Raw genomic sequence first — 24,107 nt, forward strand, 5'->3', positions numbered from 1 at the left:
CCCCAGCCCCGCACGGCAGGATTTTACCTTCTCCCAAAATACACAAACCTGACTGTCCTGGCAGACCCATTGTTTCTGCTTATTCTTGTCCCACCAAACTTATTTCCACATACCTCGACTCCACCTTATTTTCCACCCCCCCCGGTCAAATCCCTCCCTACCGATGTCCAAGACACCCATACGCTCTTCGTCTCCTCCCTCCATGACTTCCGTTTTCCAGGCCCCCATTCCCTCATCTTCACCATGGATGTCCAGTCACTCTACACCTCCATCCCCCACCAGGAGGGTCTTAAAGCCCTCCGTTTCTTCCTCGACCACGGAACCAACCAATCGCCGTCTACTGATACTCTCCTCCGCCTAGCGGAGCTGGTCCTTAACCGTAACAACTTTTCGTTAGACTCCTCACATTTCCTCCAAATCCAAGGCGTAGCTATGGGCACGCGCATGGGCCCAGCTATGCCTGCCTCTTTGTAGGGTACTTCGAACAATCCTTGTTCGAGGCGTACCATGGCCCTGTCCCCGAACTCTACCTCCGCTACATCGACGGTTGCATTGGTGCTACCTCCTGCACCTATGCTGAATTCACTGACCATCCATTTCATCACTAACTTCCATCCGGCACTCAAATTCACCTTGACCTTTTCCGACATCTCCTTACTGTTTCTAGACCTCACTGTCTCTATCACAGGTAACAGACTATTGACCGACATCTACTATAAACCCACTGACTCCCATGGCTATCTGGACTCCACTTCTTCCCACCCTGCTTCCTGTAAGGACTCTATCCCCTACTTCCAATTTTTCCGTCTACGCCGAATCTGCACCCAGGATGGGGTGTTCCGGAGATGTCCTCATTCTTTAGGGAACGGGGTTTCCCCTCTTCTACTATAGATGAGGCTCTCACCAGGGTCTCTTCTATACCCCATAACTCTGCTCTCACTCCCCCCCCCCACTCGTAACAAGGGCAGATTCCCCCGTGTCCTCACCTTCCACCCCGACCAGCCGTCACATACAACAAATAATCCTCCGACATTTTCGCCACCTCCAACGGGATCCCACCACTGGCCACATCTTCCCATCTCCTCCCCTTTTGGCTTTCCACAGAGACTGCTCCCTCCGTAACTCCCTGGTCAATTCATCCCTTCCCACCCAAACCACCCCCTCCCCTGGCACTTTCCCTTGCAACTGCAGGAAATGCTACACTTGTCGCTTTACCTCCCCCCTCGACTCCATTCAAGGACCCAAGCCGTCTTTCCAGGTGCGACAGAGGTTCACCTGCACCTCCACCAACCTCATCTATTGCATCCGCTGCTCTAGGTGTCAGCTGCTCTACATCAGTGAGACCAAGAGCAGGCTTGGCGATCGCTTCGCCCAACACCTCCGCTCAGTTTGCGTTAACCAACCTGATCTCCCGGTGGCTCAGCACTTCAACTCCCCCTCCCATTCTGAGTCCGACCTTTCTGTCCTGGGCCTCCACCATGGCCAGAGTAAGTCCCACCGCAAACTGGAGGAGCAGCACCTCATGTTTTGCTTGGGCAGTTTACACCCCAGCGGTATGAACATTGACCTCCCATTTCAGGTAGTCCTTGCTTTCTCCCTCTTTCCCCTCCCCTTCCCAGCTCTCCCACGGCCCCACTGTCTCCACCTCTTCCTTTCTTCTTCCCACCCCCCCACCCTCCCACGTCAGTCTGAAGAAGGGTCTCGACCCGAAACGTCACCTATTTCCTTCGCTCCATTGATGCTGCCTCACCCGCTGAGTTTCTCCAGCATTTTTGTCTGCCTAACCTCTCCCTCTCTCACTTTTAAAAGCCTCCCACTTGCTGGACATTGTCAGCTACTTGACACTAGATACTTGATTAGTACGGGTGTCAGGGGTCACAGGGAGCAGGCAGGGGAATGGGGTTGTGAGGGAATGATAGATCAGCCAGGATTGAACGGCAGAGTAGACATGAAGGGCTGAATGGCCTTATTCTGCTCCTATAACATATGAACATGATATCCCTTTGCCCAATCACCCGCGTCAAACATTGTACGTTGATTTGCCTGTATTTTGGCAAACAAAACAGGGGGTTAATCTTTAATGGAATTAGCTGGTCCTTGGTTTGAAACGAAGCCAAAACAGTGGGAGCATTGTTTTTTAACTCTCATTTCCTCAACAACCTCAGCCAACATAATGCATTTGGAATTGTGCACAGACCCACCCAAACTCTCAATCAGTCCACGTATGACCTTATGAATAGATTTGTATAGTTTAATTCAAATTTGATGTTTAGTTCAGAGATGCAGCATGGAAACAGGCTCTTCGGCCCATCAGGTCCACGCTGACCATTGATTCACACTAGTTCCACCTTATCTCACTTTCTCATCTACTCCCTACACACAGCTTAAGGATAAAGGGGAAATCCTTTAAAACCGAGATGAGAAGAACTTTTTTCACGCAGAGAGTGGTGAATCTCTGGAACTCTCTGCCACAGAGGGTAGTTGAGGCCAGTTCATTGGCTATATTTAAGAGGGAGTTAGATGTGGCCCTTGTGGCTAAGGGGATCAGGGGGTTGGATGATCAGCCATGATCATATTGAATGGCGGTGCAGGCTCGAAGGGCCGAATGGCCTACTCCTGCACCTAATTTCTATGTTTCTAGTGGCAAGGCTTTTTAAAACGGAGGCTAATTAACCTACAAAGCCGCACAACTTTGGAGGAAGTAGCATTATTATTGTCACTCCATTTGTTTATTTGTCCTACCAGAGTTTTAGAGAAACAGTGCGGAAACAGGCCCTTCTGCCCACCAAGTGCGAGCCGACCACTCCTATCCTACACACACCAGGGACAATTTACAACTTACAGTAGCCAATCAACCTACAAATCTGTATGTCTGGAGTGTGGGAGGAATCCAGAACGCCAGGAGAAAACCCACGCAGGTCACGGGGAGAACTTGCAAACTCTGTACAGACAGCACCCATGGTCAGGATGGAACCCCGGTCTCTGGCGCTGAGAGGCAGCAACTCTACCGCTGCGCCACTTCATACTGTTGGGGTGCACCCATTCCTCCGACTACACTGACTATCCCATTCCTCCCCCTTTCATCTGGCTTCACATTCCATGCCTCTTCTCTCTTTAACTTACAGCCCTTTCTCTTCTTTTCATCTCTGGCTTTGACCCCCCATCTAACAGTTAAACCCCCCTCACCTGCATCCACCTATCACTTGCCAGGTTCTGTCCCACCTCCACCACAATCAGTCTGAAGGGTCCTATCCTGCTTATCCATATTCCCCCAGAGGTGCTTCCTGACTCCAGCACTTTGTGCCTTTTTTTTTAGTAAATCAGCATCTGCAGTTCCTTCTGTCTACGTTTTACCCTTCCACGGACGCTGCCTGACCCGCTGGTTTACCCCAGCACCTTGCGTTCAGACTTTAGAGATACAGCGCGGAAACAGGCCCTTCACCCCATAGAGTCTGTACTGACCAGTGATCGCCCCATACACTAGCACTATCCTACACACCAGGGACAACTTATGGACCTGTCCCACTTAGGCGACTTTTTAAGCGAGTGCAGGAGACTCTGCGCTCGCCACATGTTCGCTGGGGGTCTCTGGTGAGTCCCCTTCACGGTCGCGAGGAGTTGCCGCATTCTGGGAACTAGTCGCGGCCTCAGAATGGTTGCCGCAAATTATTCAACATTTGAACATTTTCTCCGACCAAAAATTTCGTGGCAATGGAGAAAATCAATAATCCTGTAGTTGTAGGTGTAGTTGTAGTGGGGTCACCATGTAGTTATGGGTAGACTAGGTAGTTTTAGTTCATCGCTTTTACTGAACGGGCATTTTATTGGCTCATTGGGGGAAAAAAACGTAAGCACGAGTTTTCAGAACAGAGGATAACCGACCGGTAATGTTAAATGTCCGCCGAGCTTCACAGCTGCGTATCTCTGGCTTATTAAACATTATCTGATTTGTTAAAAGTGTCTCCACTCCTTCTCTCCCCTTCTCTTCTCCCCTCTTTTAAAGGACTTACCGTACACTGTGCTAGCTGTCTTAATTACAGCGCCAACCTTCCTGTTCATCGCGGTGTGTGTCTGTATCACCTTGGCTTTGCACCGTGTGAATTTCACACACCGCGTGCGTGTGTGTCTCTGACAGTCACTGGCACTCTGCTGCAAAATCGCCTAAGTGGGACAGGCCGATTACAATGTTTACTGAAGCCAACTTGCCTCTAAACCTGTACATCTTTACAGTGTGGGAGGAAACCGGAGCACCCGGGGAAAACCCACGCGGTCACGGGGAGAACGTACAAACTCCGTATACCCGTAGCCAGATCTCTGGCGCCGTGAGGCAACAACTCCACCACTGTGCCACCGTGCTGCTCTCTTGCAGCATTTGCAGATCCTCGTGTCTCTATTTTGATTCATGATCCCTCTCCCTCTCTGATCTCTGCCTGTGGCCTCGAGTGATGTTACAACACCACCCCAGCATAGACTGATAGGCCCACACCGCAGGCACGCTACAGCTTGCAGGACTCAACACCAAATCTTGAATTCGCCAACTTGCGCTAACTTGCTCTGTCTTACTGTTTGTATAAGGAGTGTTTGTGTGGGACAGCACAGTGGCGCAACAATAGAGTTGCTGCCTGACAGCGTCAGATACCCGGGTTCGATCCTGACCTCGGGTGCTGTCTGTATGTGGAATCTGCACATTCTCCCTGTGACCGCATGGGTTTCCTCCGGGTGCTGCGGTTTCCTCCCACATCTCATAGACGTGTGGCTTTGTAGTGGCTTGTAACTTGGCCTCTGTGGGAAAAGTAATTGCCCCTAGCTTGTAGGATGCAAAAGTAGGATGCATCCCACATATAAATACATATATATGTGTTTAAGAAGGAACTGCAGATGCTGGAAAATCGAAGGTAGACAAAAAAGTTGGAGAAACTCAGCGGGTGCAGCAGCATCTATGGAGCGAAGGAAATAGGCAACATTTGGGCCGAAAGTCCGAAGAAGGGTTTCGGCCCAAAACGTTGCCTATTTTCTTTGCTCCATAGATGCTGCTGCACCAGCTGAGTTTCTCCAGCATATTGCATCTATCTTCAGTTTAAACCAGCATCTGTAGTTCCTCCCTCCACATAGAACAGTACTGCACAGGAACATTTCACAGCCCATTTCTATGGCTGATCGATATCCCGCTCAATTATTTTAACTGGCATTTGTACTGCGTATTATTGGGTAAGCAGAGATTGATAGATTCGCGATTAGTACGGGTGTCAGGGGTGATGGGGAGGAGGCAGGAGAATGTGGTTGACAGGGAAAGATAGATCAGCCATGGTTGAATGGCGGAGTTGATGGGCCTGCTCCAATGCCTTCCTTTGCCACCTATCTACTTGTGTTGCCACTTTCAGAGATAATGGACTTGATCTCCAACAACCCTCTGTACATCTGTGTTGCTGAGGGCATTGCCATTAATTCCCCCTTGCATTCGACCATCCAAAGAGCAACAACTACACATGCTCGGTTTAAATTCCATCTGCCATTTCCCCATATTTCTGTAGCTGATCTCTATCCCGCTGTATCCTTTGGCAGCCTTCCTCGCAGTCTACGACTCCAGCAATCTGCGTCATCTACAAACTTACTCACCGCCATGTCCACGATTACGTCTGAGTCGGTGATGTACAAGGTGGATGTGAATGAGTAAATAATACATTTGTGAATGGGGCTATGGTTTACAATTTGGCAGAGTTGCTACTTAATGCCAGAACAGACACAAGAGACCACCCCCTCTCATCACCTGTATCCACCTATCACTTGCCCAGCTTTGTCCTCTCCTCGCCCCTCTTTTCCAGCTTTATCTCACGTAAGGGCGGCACGGTGGCGCAGCGGTAGACTCGCTGCCTCGCAATACCTGAAACCCGGGTTCGATCCGACTACGGGTGCTGTCTCTACAGAGTTTCTCCCAGTGCCCTGTACGGGTTTTCTCCAAGATCTTCGGTTTCCTCCCACACTCCAAAGACGTACATTTTTGTAAGTGAATTGCCTTGGTATAAACATAAATTGTCCCTAGTGAGTGTAGGATAGTGTTAATGTGCGGAGATCGCTGGTCGGCATGGATTTGGTGGGCCAAAGAGCCTGTTTCTGTGCTGTATCTCTAAACAAAACTAAACTATAATTACCCATAGATTTCAGTAAGGCGTTGGACAAGGTTCTACATGGTAGGCTGCTCTGGAAGGTTAGATCGCATGGGATCCAAGGAGAGATAGCTGAATGGATACTGTAGGAAAAAAGCTTCATGGGAGAAAGCAGAGGGTGATGGTGGAAGGTTGCTTCTCGGACTGGAGGCCTATGACTAGTGGTGTGCCTCAGGGTTCGGTGCTGGGCCCGTTACTGTTTGCTATCTATATTAATGATTTGGATGAGAACATACAGGGCAAGATCAGCAAGTTTGGAAATGATTAAAAAAAAGTGGGTGGTTTTGCAGATAGTGAAGATGGTTGTGAAAGATTACAGCAGGATCTGGATCGATTGGCCAGGTGGGCTGAGGAATTTAATACAGAGAAGTGTGAGGTGTTGCATTTAGCGAAGTCTAATAAGGGCAGGACCTACACATTGAATGGTAGTCCTCTGGGTAGTGTTGTAGAGCAGAGGGATCTAGGACTACAGGTGCATGGTTCCTTGAAGGTCAAGTTACAGGTAGATAAGGTGGTCAAAAAGGCTTTTGGCACATTGGCCTTCATCAGTCAGAGCATTGAGTACAGAAGTTGGGAGGTCACGTTGCAGTTGTATAAGACGTTGGTGAGACCACATTTAGAATATTGTGTTCAGTTCTGGGCACCATGTTATAGGAAAAATATTGTCAATCTGAAAAGGATTCAAAGATTTACAAGGATGTTGCCAGGACTAGAGGGTGTGAGCTATAGGGAGAGATTGAGTAGGCTGGGTCTCTATTCCTTGGTGCATAGGAGAATGAGGGGTGATCTTATAGAGGTGTCTAAAATCATGAGAGGAATAGATTGAGTAGATGCACAGAATCTCTTGCCCAGAGTAGGGGAATCGAGGACTATAGGTCATAGGTTCAAGGTGAGGGGGAAAAGATTTAATAGGAATTTGAGGGGTAACCTTTTCGTACAAAGGGTGGTGGGTGTTTGGAACAAGCTGCCAGAGGAGATAGTTCAACGTTTAAGAAAGAGTTAGAGAGGTACATGGATAGGACAGGTTTGTAGGGATATGGACCAAGCGCAGGCAGGTGGGACTAGTGTAGCTGGGACATTGTTGGCCGGTGTGGGCAAGTTGGGCCAAAGGGCCTGTTTCCACACTGTATCACTCTATCTGTGACTCTGTAAACTACATCAGCCAAAAGGAGAGTCTCAACGTGAAAAGTCGCCTGTCCATTCCTTCCACAGGCTGCCTGACCCGCTGAGTTCCTCCAGCACTTTGTTTTTCTTAAATATAAATATGTGTCCAGACCAAATAGGGACCAGGTTTTGTTGAATGCATGCAAGCCTCATAACTTGGGTTAATACTAATGAATATGCCATGGGTTTAACTATGAGAGGTCCATCTCCAGTTTGAAAGGATGAAAATGTGCGTTCTCTTATTTATCAATTTCCACAAAATCCCACAAAATGCATGCAACAAATTTGAATTTTCTAGCCACTCAACTACTGTAAACACTCGGTAATAACCCAAGAATTTTGGCTCGCATGATGATGAAGATAATAATATTGCTTTTTGGATGAGAGAGTCCTTTGTTATTTGTCAGCTTGGCTGCGTTCCCATCCCACGGGTCCGAGCCGCTGCAGGTTCAAACGCTAGTCCAGGGGTGAGGCACGCAAACTCCGCTATCAGTTCTGGCACGCTGTCGCTGGCACAATACTTGCGTTCCAGGGATACGTTAAAACATGCCCCATCAGCTTGCCCCCCCTTAGTCACGAGCATGTTCAGAGAACATTGATTTAAGGTCAGTTTAGTTTGTACACCCAGCGTGGAAACAGGCCCTTCGGCCCAGCAGAGGCCGCATCGACCGTCGATCACCCCGCACGCTAGCATCATCCTACACACACTGGGCACATTTTACAATTTTTGTCGAAGCCAAATTGACCTACAAACCTGCACGTCTTTGGAATGTGGTAGGAAACCGAAGCACCCGGAGAAAACCCACGCAGGTCACGGGGAAGAATGTACAAACTCCGTACAGGCAGCACCCGTAGTCGGGATCGAACCCGGGTCTCTGTCGGGCGTAAGGCAGCAACTCTACCGCTGCGCCAAAGTGTAAGTTGGCTCTAGTGTGTGTAGGATAGTGTTTAAGAAGGAACTGCAGATGCTGGAAAATCGAAGGTGGGCAAAAGTGCTGGGGAAACTCAGCGGGTGCAGCAGCATCTATGGAGCGAAGGAAACGGGCAACGTTTTGGGCTGAAACCCTTCAGTCTGAAGAAGGGTTTCTGCCCCTAAACGTTGCCTATCTCCTTCGCTCCATAGATGCTGCTGCACCCGCTGAGTTTCTCCAGCACTTTTGTCTACCTAGGATGGCGTTAATGTGTGGGGATTACTGGTCAGCGTGGACTCTGTGGGCCAAAGGGCCTGTTTCCGTGCTGTTCTCTAAAACTAAAAACTAAAGCAAAGTGTCCAGGCCGTCAACAGGGTCAAGGAATTTTATCGGGCAATGTGATTTAGCATCAATCCCTTAATGCCAATGAGAGCTAGTGTGGGAGTTATAATGTGTTTTGCCCAGAAAGTGGGAGGGAAAGTGAAGGATGAACAAACTATTCTTCTCAGGAACATGTGTTCTAAAACTCCCATTGTCACCGTTCCTGTGTACAGATTTGATAAACCTTCCCGAGATTACATGCTTCCATACGCACCATCTGTAACTAACGTCTCAACACTAGCATTCCAAAACTGCCTCGGCTTTGCTTACACAATAGACAATCTTGTGTAGTTCAGTTTGAACATTTCACTTTTTATACAGCTTTTTATGTTTGGGTTTTACATAGTTCTTTAAAAAAATCTATTTTTCTCAGTACATGTTGGACATGTCTTTGCGGATTATTTCCACTTCGAGAATTGACTTCACTAATTTTGTCTCCGTGTCGTGTCAGCGCCTTGCCAAGGTCCTGTTGATCACTGGAACCCCATCCATACATAGATCACACAACAGTGCCGCACAGGAACTGGCCCTTCAGCCCACTATGCCTGTGCCTCACCCTCCTCCCCCACTCTGGTCGTCCTGCTAGTTTCCCTGTTCGCGTCCCTTCAATTATCACCTCTTCCACAGCCAACAATGGACCATTGTGGGCTCCACCTTTCCATTGTCATCAGTGATTTGTTCTGAACCCTTTCAAACCTCTAGTTTCCCTCTACCCCCGACTCGCAGTCTGAAGAAGGGTCTTGAACTGAAACGTCACATATTCCTTTACTCCAGAGATGCTGCCTGACTCGCTGAATTACTCCAGCATTTTGTGTCTATCTTTGGTAGATACATAAACCAGCATCTGCAGTTCCTTCCTACACATGATGCCATGGCCATCGTTTCTGTACCTGCATAAAACCCACATCCCTTTATTCCCTGTATATACATCTGCCTATCCAAGTCTTTTAAATGCCACTAATGTAGCAGCCTTCATCACCCCAGACACTCTTAACTCTGTGTGTTAAAAAAAATTGCCCCACACAACTTATTTAAACTTTGCCCCTCTCACTACAAAGCTCTGCCTTCTAGAATTTGATATTTTCTTCTGCCCTGGGAAAAAAGGTTCTGACTGTTTACCCTATCTATGCCTCCTATAACTTGATATATTTCTGTCAGATCTCCCTGCAAACTCCGGCGTTCCAGAGGAAACAATCCAAGTCTGTCCAACCTCTCCCTGTTGCTAAAAGCAACTGATCCAGGCATCATTCTGGCAAACCTCCTCTTCACTCTTTATAAAGCCTCCACATCCTTCCTGTAATGGGATGAGCAGAACTGTACGCAATACTCCACATACATCCTAACCAAAGTCCTATAAAGCTGCATCAAGTTGGCACTTTACAGGGGGTGGGGGAGGTGGGAGCTGGAGCATGTTTATTGATTGGCTATTCAGTTGTTGGGGTAGTGTGAAGGGTGATTGATTGAAAGATACAGAATGGAAACAGGCCCTTCGGCCCACTGAGTCCACACCGACCATCGGGCACCTGCTCGCATTAGTTCTGTGTTAACCCACTTCCACAACACTCTCCTCACACTAGGGGCAATTTACAGAGGGCCAATTCATCTACTTTGGGATGTGGGAGGAAACCGGAGCGCCCGGAAGAAACCCAAGCCGCCGCAGGGAAAACGTGCAAACTCCGCACCGACGGCAGCCGAGGTCAGGATCGAACCCGGGTCTCTGTTGCTGTGAGGTAACGGCTCTACCAGCTGTGATGAGATGAGATATGAAGCAAGGAGAAAGGGCAGCTTTCTATAGTGTTACCAATATCTTCCAATTCCATTATCCTTCAGCCATTTTCCCTTTGTTAAACCCAAGATCTATTTACGCTCCACAAAATTATCTTGCATTCGAAAACATGTTTGTGAAGAAGAGATATTCCAGAACCCACTTACCTGAGATTTGGTTTAGATTAGTTTTGTTTAGAGATACAGCACGGAAACAGGCCCTTCAGCCCACCGACTCTGCACCGACCAGCGATCCCCGCACATTAACACCACCCTACACACACTAGGGACAATTTTAAATTTACACCAAGCCAATTAACCTGCAAACCTGCACGTCTTTGGAACGTGGGAGGAAACCGAAGATCTCGGAGAAACTCATGCAGGTCACGGGGAGAACGTACAAACTCCGTACGGACAAGCACCCGTAGTTAGGGTCGAACCCGGATCTCCAGCGTTGTTAAGGGGCTGTCCCACTGTACGAGCTAATTCAAGAGCTCTCCCGAGTTTAACAAAAAAATCAAAGTCGTGGTCAGCACGTAGAATGTACGTAGCGGGTACGTCGGAGCTCGGGGACGTCTCTTCGCGGCTCGTAACGCTAATGGCAGGTACTCGGGAAACGCGGTAAGCTCATGAAGACTCGTGAAGATTTTTCACCATGTTGAAAAATGTCCACGAGAGCCCCGAGTACCTACGAGCGGCCATTACCGTAATTCTCCGAGTTCGAATCAGGGGAAACTCGGGAGAACTCTTGAATTAGCTCGTACAGTGGGACAGGCCCTTAAGGCAGTGGCTCTACCGCTGCACCACTGTGCTACCCAATCTTTCTAAAGGATTAACCTGGCTCCACATTATTGCTCAGCCACCCTTAAAAGTAACGGCAATTGAGCTCTGCTTGTTATTCTTCCCTTTTGTACATTTGACAATTTAGAATATTTGTTGAATTAAGTTAAATTCTACGTATTAAATACCTTGGGGGACGGGTGTCTCTTTAATTCCTCAAGTAAAGACTATATCCTGTCTATATCCTCAACAATCAAAGGTAGTCAGACTCATAGAGTCATACAGCACGGAAACAGGCCCTTCGGCCCAACTTGTCCATGCTACCAAGATGCCTCATCTATGTAAGCTAGTCCCATTTGCCCACGTTTGGCCCATATCCCTTTCCAATCCATGTACCGAGTGTCACAGGTGGAAACTTAAAAGCTGCTTCTCATGAACTATGAAATGACACTGGACGAGATGTAATTTAACAAGGGACAGATAGGTGAGGCAAATACATGCATTAGGGACATTGGATTTGAGAGCCACTCTCTACCGCATGCTGAAAAACACCAGCATAATCAAGGACGTGTGCCACCAGGGGGGGGGGAGAGAACTTTGGACCACTGCTACACACCGTTCAGAAAAGGCTACAAGGCCGTTTCACTCCCTCCCCTAGGAAAATCTGACCACGCTGCCATTTTCCTGTTGCCGGAGTATAAACAGAGGATAGTTCGGGAAGCGGTAGAGACGAGGGACGTAAAGCGGTGGTCCGACCAGTCAGAGGCCATGCTGCAAGATGCACTGAGTGATGTCGACTGGAATATGTTCGAAGCAAGTTCCAGTGACGTCAGTGAGTTCGCGGAAGCAGTCACGGACTTCATCGCAACAGTAACCGACAACATCGTCCCCACGGTAAGGGTAAGCACCTTTCCGAACCAAAAACCCTGGGTGGACAGGTCTGTTCGTGTGGCCCTGAATGCTCGCACCGCTGCCTACAACTCGGGCCTGGCATCAGGAAACATGGACGTCTACAAGGCAGAGTCCTACCGACTGCGAAGGGCGGTGAAGGACGCAAAGAGAAGGTACAGGGACAAGATGGAGTTACAGATGGAGCAGCAGGACACCAGAAGCCTGTGGCAGGGGCTACGGATTGTAACCAACTACCGGAGCACCCCTCCCTCATCCGCATGTGCCGGCACCTCCCTAGCTGATGACCTGAACTCCTTTTACGCTCGTTTCGAGAGGGGCAACACCACCCCAGGTCTGCCGACTATCGACAATACCGCCAGCGGGCTGGCTAACGAAGCTGAAGGGAGGAATGTGCAAACATTCTCGCTGTCCGAGCACGACGTGAGGAGGGCACTGACACGGGTGAACACAAGAAAAGCTGCAGGCCCCGATGGCATCTCGGGGCGAGTACTCAAGTTCTGTGCTACGCAGCTAGCTCCAGTGCTCACTACATTATTCAACCTCTCCCTGGACAAGTCCGTGGTCCCTGCCTGCTTCAAAAAATCCATCATTGTACCGGTACCAAAAAATGCCTCCCCTGCCTGTCTGAATGACTACCGTCCGGTGGCCCTTATCTCGGTAGTCATGAAATGCTTTGAGAGGCTGGTGAAGAATCACATCTGCGCCTTCCTCCCTCGGAACATGGACCCGTTGCAGTTTGCATACCGTCCGAACAGGTCCACAGACGATGCGGTCTCCCAGGTCTTGCACACCACTCTCTCCCATCTGGACAGCCAGAAGGGGGGCTACGTGAGGATGCTGTTCATAGACTACAGTTCAGCCTTCAACACGATAGTCCCCACCAGACTGGCCGGGAAGCTACTGGAATTGGAGCTCAACACCTCCCTGTGTGCCTGGGTCCTGGACTTTCTCACCGCCAGGCCCCAGGTAGTCAAGATGGGAGGGAATACATCGAAGTCCCTCACCCTGAGCACAGGATCGCCCCAGGGTTGTGTCCTCAGCCCCCTATTGTACTCCCTGTACACACATGACTGTGTGGCTAGGTTCAGCTCCAACTCAATAATTAAGTTTGCTGATGACACTGTGGTGGTGGGCCTGATCTCAGACAATGATGAGAGGGCCTACCGGGAGGAGGTGGCTGATGTAGCACTCTGGTGCCAGGATAACAGCCTCCTCTTGAACATCAAAAAAACGAAGGAGCTGATCATGGACTTTAGGAGGGCACATCATCCGAGGACGTACACTCCATTGAGGATAAATGGGGATCCTGTGGATAGGGTGAACTGTTTTAAATATCTGGGAGTCCACATCTCTGAGGATATGACATGGTCATCACACGCCTCAGCACTAGTGAGTAAGGCAAGGCAGCGCCTTTACCACCTCAGGCAATTGAGGAAATTCAGAGTGTCTCCGAGGATCCTACAGTGCTTCTACGCAGCGGCGGCGGTGGAAAGCATCGTGTCCGGGAACATTACCATCTGGTTTGGGAATTGCTCTGCCAAGGACAAGAAGGCTCTGCAGAGAATAGTGCGTTCAACGCACTATGGGAACTTCACTTGCCCCCCTGCAGGAACTATACATCAGGAGGTGCAACTCCAGAGCCAACAATATCATGAGAGACCTCTTCCACCCCTGCAACGGACTGTTCCAGCTGCTACGGTCAGGCAAACGCCTCTGTTGCCATGCGGTGAGAACAGAGAGGTTGAGAAGGAGTTTCTTCCCAGAGGCCATTCGGACTGTAAACGCCTATCTCACCAGGGACTAACTCTACTGAACGTTTTTCCTTCCATCATTTATTATGTAAAGGTATATGTGTGTTATGATTGTGTTTATAGTTTGTTTGGTTGTTTGGTTATTTGTCTTTTTGCACAAAAGTCCGCGAGCATCGCCACTCTCATTTCACTACACATCTCGTATGTGTATGTGACAAATAAACATGACTTGACTTGACTTGACCAGTCTCACCCCGGCCACTCCCTCTTCTCACCTCTCCCATCAGGCAATAGGTACAGAAGTGAAACACACACCTCTAGATTCAGGGACAGTTTCTTCCCATATAACCGTATAATCATATAACAATTGCAGCACGGAAACAGGCCATCTCGGCCCTTCTAGTCCGTGCCGAACACTTATTCTCACCTAGTCCCATCTACCTGCACTCAGACCATAACCCTCCATTCCTTTCCCGTCCATATTCCTATCCAATTTATTTTTAAATGATAAAATGAACCTGCCTCCACCACTTCCACTGGAAGCTCATTCCACACAGCTACCACTCTCTGAGTAAAGAAGTTCCCCCTCGTGTTACCCCTAAACATTTGTCCCTTAATTCTCATGTCATGTCCTCTTGTTTGAATCTTCCCTACTCTCAATGGAAAAAGCTAGTCCACATCAACTCTGTCTATCCCTCTCATCATTTTAAAGACCTTTATCGTCCCCCCTTAACCTTCTGCGCTCCAGAGAATAAAGACCTATCTTTCTTTCTCTGTAACTTAGGTGTTGAAACCCAGGCAACATTCTAGTAAATCTCCTCTGTACTCTCTCTATTTTGTTGACATCTTTCCTATAATTAGGCGACCAAAATTGTACACCATACTCCAGAATTGACCTCACCAATGCCTTGTACAATTTTAACATTACATCCCAACTTCTATGCTCAATGCTCTGATTTATAAAGGCCAGCACGCCAAAAGCTTTCTTTACCACCCTATCTACATGAAATTCCACCTTCAGGGCACTATGCACAGTTATTCCTAGATCCCTCTGTTCACCTGCTGTTATCCCGGCTGTTATCAGGCAACTGAACCATCCTATCACCAACCCGAGAGCGATCCTGACCTCCCATCTACCTCATTGGAGGCCCTCGGACTATCTGAATGGATGAATGAATGAATGAATGTTTAATTGGACTTTACAGGACGTTATCTAGTTAAACGTTACACCCTTTATCCTGTATCTGTACACTGTGGACGGCTCGATTGTAATCTGACTTACTGCTGACTGGTTAGCACGTAGCAAAAACGCTTTCACTGTACCTCGGTACACGTGACAATAAACTAAACGAAGTAACTAACTAACACAAGCAACGGAGGTAAAAACTTACCAATACAATGGGGAAGCAGACAAGGCACAGGGCAAGATGGTGTAGGATAATCAAAGGGTTCTTCTTCAAGAAGCTTGTCACTAAACGGAAGGATGAATTGGACTTTCCATTGTACTTGTACCAGTGACACAGATACATGGCATATATATCATACACCATGTAAGGACTTCCAAACAGTATATAGTCCTTGGAAATCCAATGGCTGGGAACAAAGGACACATACACAATTAATCTTCAATAATACAATAGTCTTGAAGTATTGTATACATTAGTTTGTTGTGCAATTAGTTGTTTGGAGAAACAGCATGAAAACAGGCCCTTCGGCCCATTGAGGCTGTGCCGACCAGCGACCCCCATATACAGGCACTATCCTACACACGCACGAGGGACAATTTACAGTCTATGCTGAAGCCAATTAATATACAAGAAATACAAGCAGATGCTGCTGCACCCGCTGAGTTTCTCCTGCATTTTTGTCTACCTTTGATTTTCCAGCATCTGCAGTTCCTTCTTAAACATAAATGTTTAATTACACCGGCACTTTGTGCCTTTGTTAGTGCTATATGCATCATCTTGTTCAGTCACTGTCTTTGTATAATCTGCAAACTTGCCCTGTATGTTCTCATCCAAATCATTGATATAGATAACAAACAGTAATGGGCCCAGCACCAAACTCTGAGGCACACCACTAGTCACAGGCCTCCAGTCTGAGAAGCAACCTTCCACAATCACCCTCTGCTTCCTTCCATGAAGCCAATTTTCTATCCATTCAGCTATCTCTCCTTGGATCTAACCTCCCAGAGCAGCCTACCATGCGGAACCTTATCGAATACTTTACTGAAATCCATGTACACAACATCTACAGCTCTGCCCTCATCTACCTTTTGGTCACGTCTTCAAAAAACTCAATCAGGTTTGTGAGACACGACCTCCCACACACAAACCCATGTTGACTATCCCTAATCAGCCCTTGCCCATCCAAACGCCTGTATAACCTATCCCGAAGAATACTCTCGAGTAACTTTCCAACTACAGATGTTAAGCTCACTGGCCTATAGTTCCCAGCATTTTCCCTGCAGCCCTTCTTGCAAAGAGGCACAACATTTGCCACCCTCCAGTCTTCCGGCACCTCTCCTGCATTTAGAGACGACTCGTAAATTTCAACCAGGGCTCCCGCAATTTCCTCTCTAGTTTTCCACAATGTCCTCGGATATATATGATCAGGCCCCGGAGATTTGTCTACCTTCATGCACGACAGTACCTTCAGTACTTCTTCGACGGTAACACTGACTGCTCTCATGACACTTCCATTGACTGCCCCGAGTTCCTCCGTCCTGTCTTTCTCCTCGGTGAATACAGAAGAAAAAATACGCATTGAGGACCTTGCCCATCTCCTGTGGCTCCACACAGAGGTGACCGCTTTGATTCCACTCTTTCTCTAGTTATCCTTCACCCCCCCGTATGTATTTATAAAATCTCTTGAGATTGTCCTCAATGCTGCCAGAGCTATCTCCTGGCCCCTGTTTGCCCTTCTGATTTCCTTGTTTACTTTGCTTCTTAGTTCCCAAAACTCTTCCAGGGATACACTTGATCCCAGGTAGACATAAGTGCTAGAAAAACTCAGCGGGTGCAGCAGCATCTCTGGAGCGAAGGAAATAGGCAACGTTTCGTGCCGAAACGTTGCCTATTTCCTTCGCTCCAGAGATGCTGCTGCACCCGCTGAGTTTCTCCAGCACTTTTGTCTACCTTCGATTTTCCAGCATCTGCAGTTCCTTCTTATACACTTGATCCCAGCTGCCTATACCTGTCCCATGCATCCTTTTTATTCTTAGCCAATGCCTCTATATCCCTCGTCAGTCAGGCTTCCTTACGTTTGCCTGCCTTGCCCTTCACTATAACAGTGATGGACAAACGGAGTTAAGGTCGATGTCACTTCACCCTGAACTTCGGTTGGGCAGTTGGTGGAGGGGATATCACTGAGTAGGACATCGCCTCCCCAACATCCCACGCCTCCCGGTTTGCTCTTGATCTCTGAATGCTGGAATCAGCACCAGGGGCAAAGCTTGTGGCATTTCCCCAGCCCCGGTGGACAAATGGTACAGAAGTGTGAATACGCACACCTCCAGATTCAGGGACGGATTGTTCCCGGCTGTTACCAGTCAACTGAACCATCCTACCACGACCAGAGAGCTGTCCTGAACTACCATCTACTCGGTGGTGACTCTCGGACTACCTTTGATCGAACTTTACTGCCTTAACCTTACAATAAATATTATTCCCTTATCATGCATCTGTACACTGTAAAATATGTCGAAGGGCCGAATGGCCTACTCCTGCACTTATTGTCTATTGTTTATTGGGGTACTGAATGTGGATGATCAGCCATGATCACGAATTGCGGTGCTAGCTCGAAGGGCCGAATGGCCTACTCCTGCACCTATTGTCTATTGTCCAAATGGCTCGATTGTAACCATGTATTGTCTTTCCGCTGACTGGTTAGCACGCAACACAAGCTTTTCACTGTACCTCGGTACACGTGACAATAAACTGAACTGAGCTGAACGAGGTGGTGCCGGGCGGCCATCTTGGGCCACTGTGATCCGTGTGATGGGCGAGGTCCCACTGGGCTCCCAGTGACGAGGGTCCACGATTCTGACCAGAGCCCGGCAGTCATATCAATGGGGGACAAAACTTGCCCACACCTGCCAACATGTCCCAGCTACACTAGTCCCACCTGCCTGCGCTTGGTCCATATCCCTCCAAACCTGTCCTAGCCATGTACCTGTCTAATTGTTTTTTAAACGATGGGATAGTCCCAGCCTCAACTGCCTCCTCTGGCAGCTTGTTCCATACACCCACCACCCTTTGTGTGAAAAAGACACCCCTCGGATTCCTATTCAATCTTTTCCCCTTCACCTTGAACCTATGTCCTCTGGTCCTCGATTCCCCTACTCTGGACAAGAGTGCATCTACCCGATCGATTCCTCTCATGATTTTATACATGATTTTATAGCGAACAATCGGCATTTCTTCCCCCATATGGTCTGTTATAACGAGGGTTGACCGTGGTTAGGCAGATTGGCCTGGTTCATCGCTGATCATTCCATGTAACAGCCTGTCTATATTGTGCCAGAGGGAGCAGCTCCCCGATGTGTGAAGTCACACTGTAACTGGACCGTTCTCACCTGTCCTTCATCACGTGGTTGCAAGTGGATGTGATGACCACGCCGGTGATTACTGCCAACGTGGCTTGGATGGACGAGACGATTCTGGTGAGAAACAAACAGGGACAGAGGACGTCACTCGAGGATTCACCCGGAATTCCAGTTTTAGTCACGGACGTGCACGCTTGTTTACTGACTTGAACGTGGACATCGTGGACACTATCCCAACTGAGTCTGCTCCTGTTTTAGTCATAGTAGCGTGGAACCAGGCCCTTCAGCCCAACTTGCTCACACTGACCAACATGTCCCAGCTATACTAGTCCCACCTGCCCACGTCTGGCCCATATCCCTCTAAACCTGTCCTGTCCTATCTTAAGGATAAGGGGGAAATCCTTTAAAACCGAGATGAGGAGAACTTTTTTCACACAGAGAGTAGTGAATCTCTGGAACTCTCTGCCACAGAGGGTAGTTGAGGCCCATTGGCTATATTTATTAGATGTCCCTTGTGGCAAGGGGATCAGAGGGTATGGAGAGAAGGCAGGTACCTGAGTTGGATGATCAGCCATGATCATATTGAATGGCGGTAAAGGGCCGAATTATCCTGTCACCTATTCTTATTCTAATCCATCCTTTTTCCGTTACGATAGTACATGCCCCAACTATCTCCCCTGGCAGCTCGTTCCATACACCCACCACCCTTTGTGTAAAAGACGTTATCGTCAGATTCTTATTAAATCTTTTCCCCTCTCACAAAGCTATGTCCTCTGGTTCTCCTCTATAAGATAGCCCACATCCTCCTCTGCTCCAAGGAATAAAATCCCAGCCTGCTTAACCTCACCCTATAGCTCAGGCCTGTAAGTCCTGGCAACATCCTCGCACCTTTTCCAGCTTGACAACATCTTGTGCAATAACATGTGGAGAAGCAGAGTTAAACATGGGTCACTAAGCAAGGTGATATATTATTTCCCAGTTTTTGTTTTAATTTTAGATATACAGCATGGAATGAGGCCCTTCGGCCCACTGCGTCTATGCCAACCTTCAACCACCCATGCACACTAGTTCTATCTTATCCCACTTTCTCATCCACTCCCTACACACTAGGGGCAATTTACAGAGCCCAGTAAACCTACAAACCCAATATAGACACAAAATGCTGGAGAATCTCAGTTGGTCAGGCAGCATTTCTGGAGAACATGAGCAGGTGACGCTTCGGGTTGGGACCCTTCTTCAGAATTACAGCCTATAAACCTGCTGCCTCGCCAACAGTCTGTCTGTCTTTTGGAGTATTGTGTGCAGATTTGATTGCCCATTAAAGGGAGTTTGTTGAGACTTTGGAGAGAGTGCGGGGGAAGTTTCCCAGAATGATGCCTGGATTATATCAACAACAGGGAGAAGTTGGACAGACTTAGTTTGTTTTCTCTGGAATGCCGGAGGTTGAGGGGAGACTTGAGAGGCATAGATAGGGTAGACAGTCAGAACCTTTTTCCCAACTTGGAAATATCAAATACCAGCGGGCACAGCTTTAAGGTGAGAGGGGTAAAGTTTAAAGTGAATGCGCGGGCAAGTTTGTTTTTTTTACACGGAGGGTGGTGAGTACGTGGAACGTGCTGCCGGGGTGTGGTGGTGGAGGCAGATACAATAGTGGTGTTTAAGAGGCTTTTGGATAGGCCCATGGATATGCAGGGAATGTTGGGATATGGATTATGTGCTGGCAGATAAGAGTTGGTCTTGGCATCTTCGGGACAGGCATTGTGTACTGAACTGTTCCATCACCTATTGAATGACCTCCAGTTAAGTTCCTTCCCTCAAATGGACATGATTTATCTATATCTGCTTTATAAAAGCCATTCTTAGTTTTAAAGACATTTAATAGCTTCTTACATCCAGTTCCCTCCCCTCTACTTTCAGTCTGAAGAGGGGTCCTGACCTGAAACATCACCCATCCTTTCTCTCCAGACGCTGCCTGACCCGCTGTGTTATTCCAGCACTTTGTGTCGACCTTTTTTATAGAGACACCCCTCAACTTATTTTTCTCAAGATAAAGCTGTACTGTTCTACATTCTAACAGAGAGCCCGGCTGTTTGTCCTTTCTGATGAATAGACCCTCACATTTCCGACGTCTTGTTTGTGATGTTTCTTTTGCATTTTCCTCCTAGATATTAACCATATAACAATTACAGCATGGAAACAGGCCATCTCGGCCCTACAAGTCCGTGCCGAACAGCTTTTTTCCCTTAGTCCCACCTGCCTGCACTCATACCATAACCCTCCATTCCCTTCTCATCCATATGCCTATCCAATTTATTTTTAAATGATACCAACGAACCTGCCGACACCACTTCCACTGGAAGTTCATTCCACACCGCTACCACTCTCTGAGTAAAGAAGTTCCCCCTCATGTTACCCCTAAACTTCTGTCCCTTAATTCTGAAGTCATGTCCTCTTGTTTGAATCTTCCCTATTCTCAAAGGGAAAAGCTTGTCCACATCAACTCTGTCTATCCCTCTCATCATTTTAAAGACCTCTATCAAGTCCCCCCTTTACCTTCTGCGCTCCAGAGAATAAAGACCTAAATTATTCAACCTATCTCTGTAACTTAGTTGTTGAAACCCAGGCAACATTCTAGTAAATCTCCTCTGTACTCTCTCTATTTTGTTGACATCCTTCCTATAATTGGGCGACCAAAATTGTACACCCTACTCCAGATTTGGTCTCACCAATGCCTTGTACAATTTTAACATTACATCCCAACTTCTATACTCAATGCTCTGATTTATAAAGGCTAGCATATTGGACTTGAAATCATTTTAAAATACTGCTTCGTCTCTTTTGCAATACATTTCAGTTTGTTCTGACTCTGAAACAGGGAAGTGAGAAGGTTGTTGCAGGTTCCATTTGAAGTCACTGCATCCTGTCCGCCTGATTGCAGCAAATGTTGCAATGTGGGCTCCCTTGAATAATACTCGAGAGAAACCAAATGGTCGTCGTCGGAAGCCTGTCGCTTCTTCAGCCTCAGATTCCCATGGGAATGTGAACTAATTTTCTCAACACTAGTGAGCTTTGAACTTCTGAAACTTAGTGTTATCAGTTTCCATGCGACTGAATTTCAGTAGTGAAGTTCGATAAGTCACTGCATTATGTAAGCCAGGATCATTTCCCACTTGATCTCCTTCATCTGTCCCTGTTTGCCAGTCCTTCCGAAATGCCAAATATCCTTTGGGACTGCACGGTGGCTCTAGTTGCCGCCTTACAGCGCCAGCGACCCGGGCTCGATCCTGACTACGGGTGCTGTCTGTACGTTCTCCAAATGACCCGTGTGGGTTTTCACTGAGAACTTCAGTTTCCTCCCACACTCCAGAGACATACAGGTTAATTGGCTTCAGTGAAAATTATAAATGATCCCTGGTGTGTGGGACAGTGTTCATGTGCGGGGATCGCGGCTCGGCACAGACTTGATGGGCCGAAGGGCCTGTGTCCACGCTGTATCTCTAAACTACACTAAACTAAATGAACTAATCCTTGGGCATTGATCCCCAGTATTGGCAATTAGATCATTCTTTCAGTGCCATTATCTTGTTATTAACACAGTGACATGTAGACACAGATCCTTTACTTTGTCGTCTAGTATCTTTAGTTTCACTCCCTTCAAACCTGACTTTCTTCTTGCTGTCTTTTAGTTTTTAGAGATAAGCAGGGAAACAGAAAATGAACGGAGGAATTTCACAGTGGTGGGTTCTAAAGGATCTAGTGGGGAAATGGCCTGGTGGGTTGACCCTTTGAACCCTCTCACCATTCAATAAGTCCATGCCTGATGACAGAAGGCAGCAACTCTACCGCTGAGCCATCGTGCTGCAACCATTGTCAAGCTTGAAAGGGTTCAGAGAAGATGTACGAGGATGTTGCCAGGACTAGAGGGTCTGAGTTATAGGGCGAGGTTGAGTAGGCTGGGTCTCTATTCCTTGGAGCGCAGGAGGATGAGGGGTGGTCTTATAGCGGTGTATAAAATCATGAGAGGAATAGATCGGGTAGATGCACAGAATCTCTTGCCCAGAGTAGGGGACTCGAGGACCAGAGGACAGACTGTAAGTTTAAGGTGAAGCAGAAAAGATTTAATAGGAATCCGAGGGGTTACATTTTCACACAATGGGTGGTGGGTGTATGGAACGAGCTGCCAGAGGAGGTAGTTGAGGCTGGGACTATCCCAACGTTTAAGAAACATTTAGACAGGTACATGGATAGGACAGGTTTGGAGGGATATGGGCCAAGCGCAGGCAGGTGGGACTAGTGTAGCTGTGACATGTTGGCCGGTGTGGGCAGGTTGTGGCGAAGGTCCCCTTTTCCACACTATCACTCCATGACTCTAAATGTTGTTTTAGTACCTGCCATAACTACCTCCTCTAGCAGACAAAAATGCTGGAGAAACTCAGCGGGTGATGCAGCATCTATGGAGCGAAGGAATAGGGTGACGTTTCGGGTCGAGACCCTTCTTCAAACCTTCTCTAGCAGCTCTCTGCATACAGTATACCCACAATGCGCTACAATGCTGAGAACAACTTCCCCTTTGCTCCACCTGTTGTACTTGAGTTTGACTTGTATTTGAATTGTATTTATGTTTAGTATCATCTGATCTGTTCGGCCAGCTTGCAAAACACAGCTTTTCACGTACCTCAGTAAGAAATCTACATCCAAATCCTCTAAGTGAAATAAACGCCACTCAGGACCTCATTAAATCTTTCCCCTCCTACCTTAAACTTTTATCCTCTGGTTCTTAATTCCCCTACCATGGGTAGATGACTCTCTGTACATCCACCCTATCTATTCATGTTCATAAGTGATAGGAGCAGAATAAGGTCATTCGGCCCATCAAGTCTGCTCTGCTATTCAATCATGGCTGATCTATCGTTTAAGAAGGAACAAAAAAGCTGGAGAAACTCAGTAGGTGCAGCAGCATCTATGGAGCGAGGGAAATGGGCAACATTTCGGGCCGAAACCCTTCTTCAGACCTATGTCTGATCTATCTCTCCCTCCTAATCCCATTCACCTGCCTTCTCCCCTTAATCTCTGACACCTGTACTAATCAATAATCTATCTGCCTTTGCCTTTAAAATATCCATTGACGGCCTCTGCAATCTTCAGTGGCAATGAATTCCACGGATTCACCATCCTCTGTGGAAGAAATCTTCTCATCTCCTTCCTAAAGGAACAACCATTAATTCTGAAGTTATGACCTCTGGTCCCAGACTCACTAGTGGAAACATCCTCTCCACATCCATACTATTCAGGCCTTTCACTATTCGGTAAGTATTCCCCTCAACAATTTTATACACCTCGATAAGATCACATATGCCTAGTGGCTACATAGGAAACATGGCAACTCTTGTGTACTGCGTAGGTGAGGTCTGCTGTACCATTTAAACCAGTTGTATGCAAAGCAAATCATTTCCCTGTACTCTAGTATATGTGACGATAACATATCATTGAATTGAATCATCATTGAAGATAATAATACAGATATGATGGCGTGATATTTAAAACAACTACCAGAATAGTTTCTTTAGAATAGACTACCAGAATAGTTTCTTTATCGTCATTGTAACATGAACCACGTACAACGAAATTTACCAGCGGTTGGAGTTCTGATCTTTATCTGTGACACTGTTTGTTAAAGTAAATCCCATAGGACAGTGTGTTTTGTTGATGAACATATTACCTGCAATGCCTCCCA

The 24,107-nt window shown here is 47.5% G+C and overlaps 1 protein-coding gene across 1 annotated transcript in view; it reads right to left on the minus strand.

The window, feature by feature from the left end:
- The window catches only part of LOC129710518 (TLC domain-containing protein 3A-like), a 38,941-nt gene that overhangs the window by 5,159 nt on the left and 9,675 nt on the right, over positions 1–24,107 (minus strand). The window contains exons 3-4 of the mRNA XM_055657534.1: positions 18,404–18,487; positions 15,219–15,420 (exon numbers count right to left, since the gene is read on the minus strand). Of these exons, the coding sequence (XP_055513509.1) occupies positions 15,219–15,420; positions 18,404–18,487 (286 nt within the window). The remainder of the gene's footprint in view (positions 1–15,218; positions 15,421–18,403; positions 18,488–24,107) is intronic.

Source organism: Leucoraja erinacea, chromosome 28, assembly GCF_028641065.1.
Source record: "Leucoraja erinacea ecotype New England chromosome 28, Leri_hhj_1, whole genome shotgun sequence".
NCBI lineage: Eukaryota > Metazoa > Chordata > Chondrichthyes > Rajiformes > Rajidae > Leucoraja > Leucoraja erinaceus.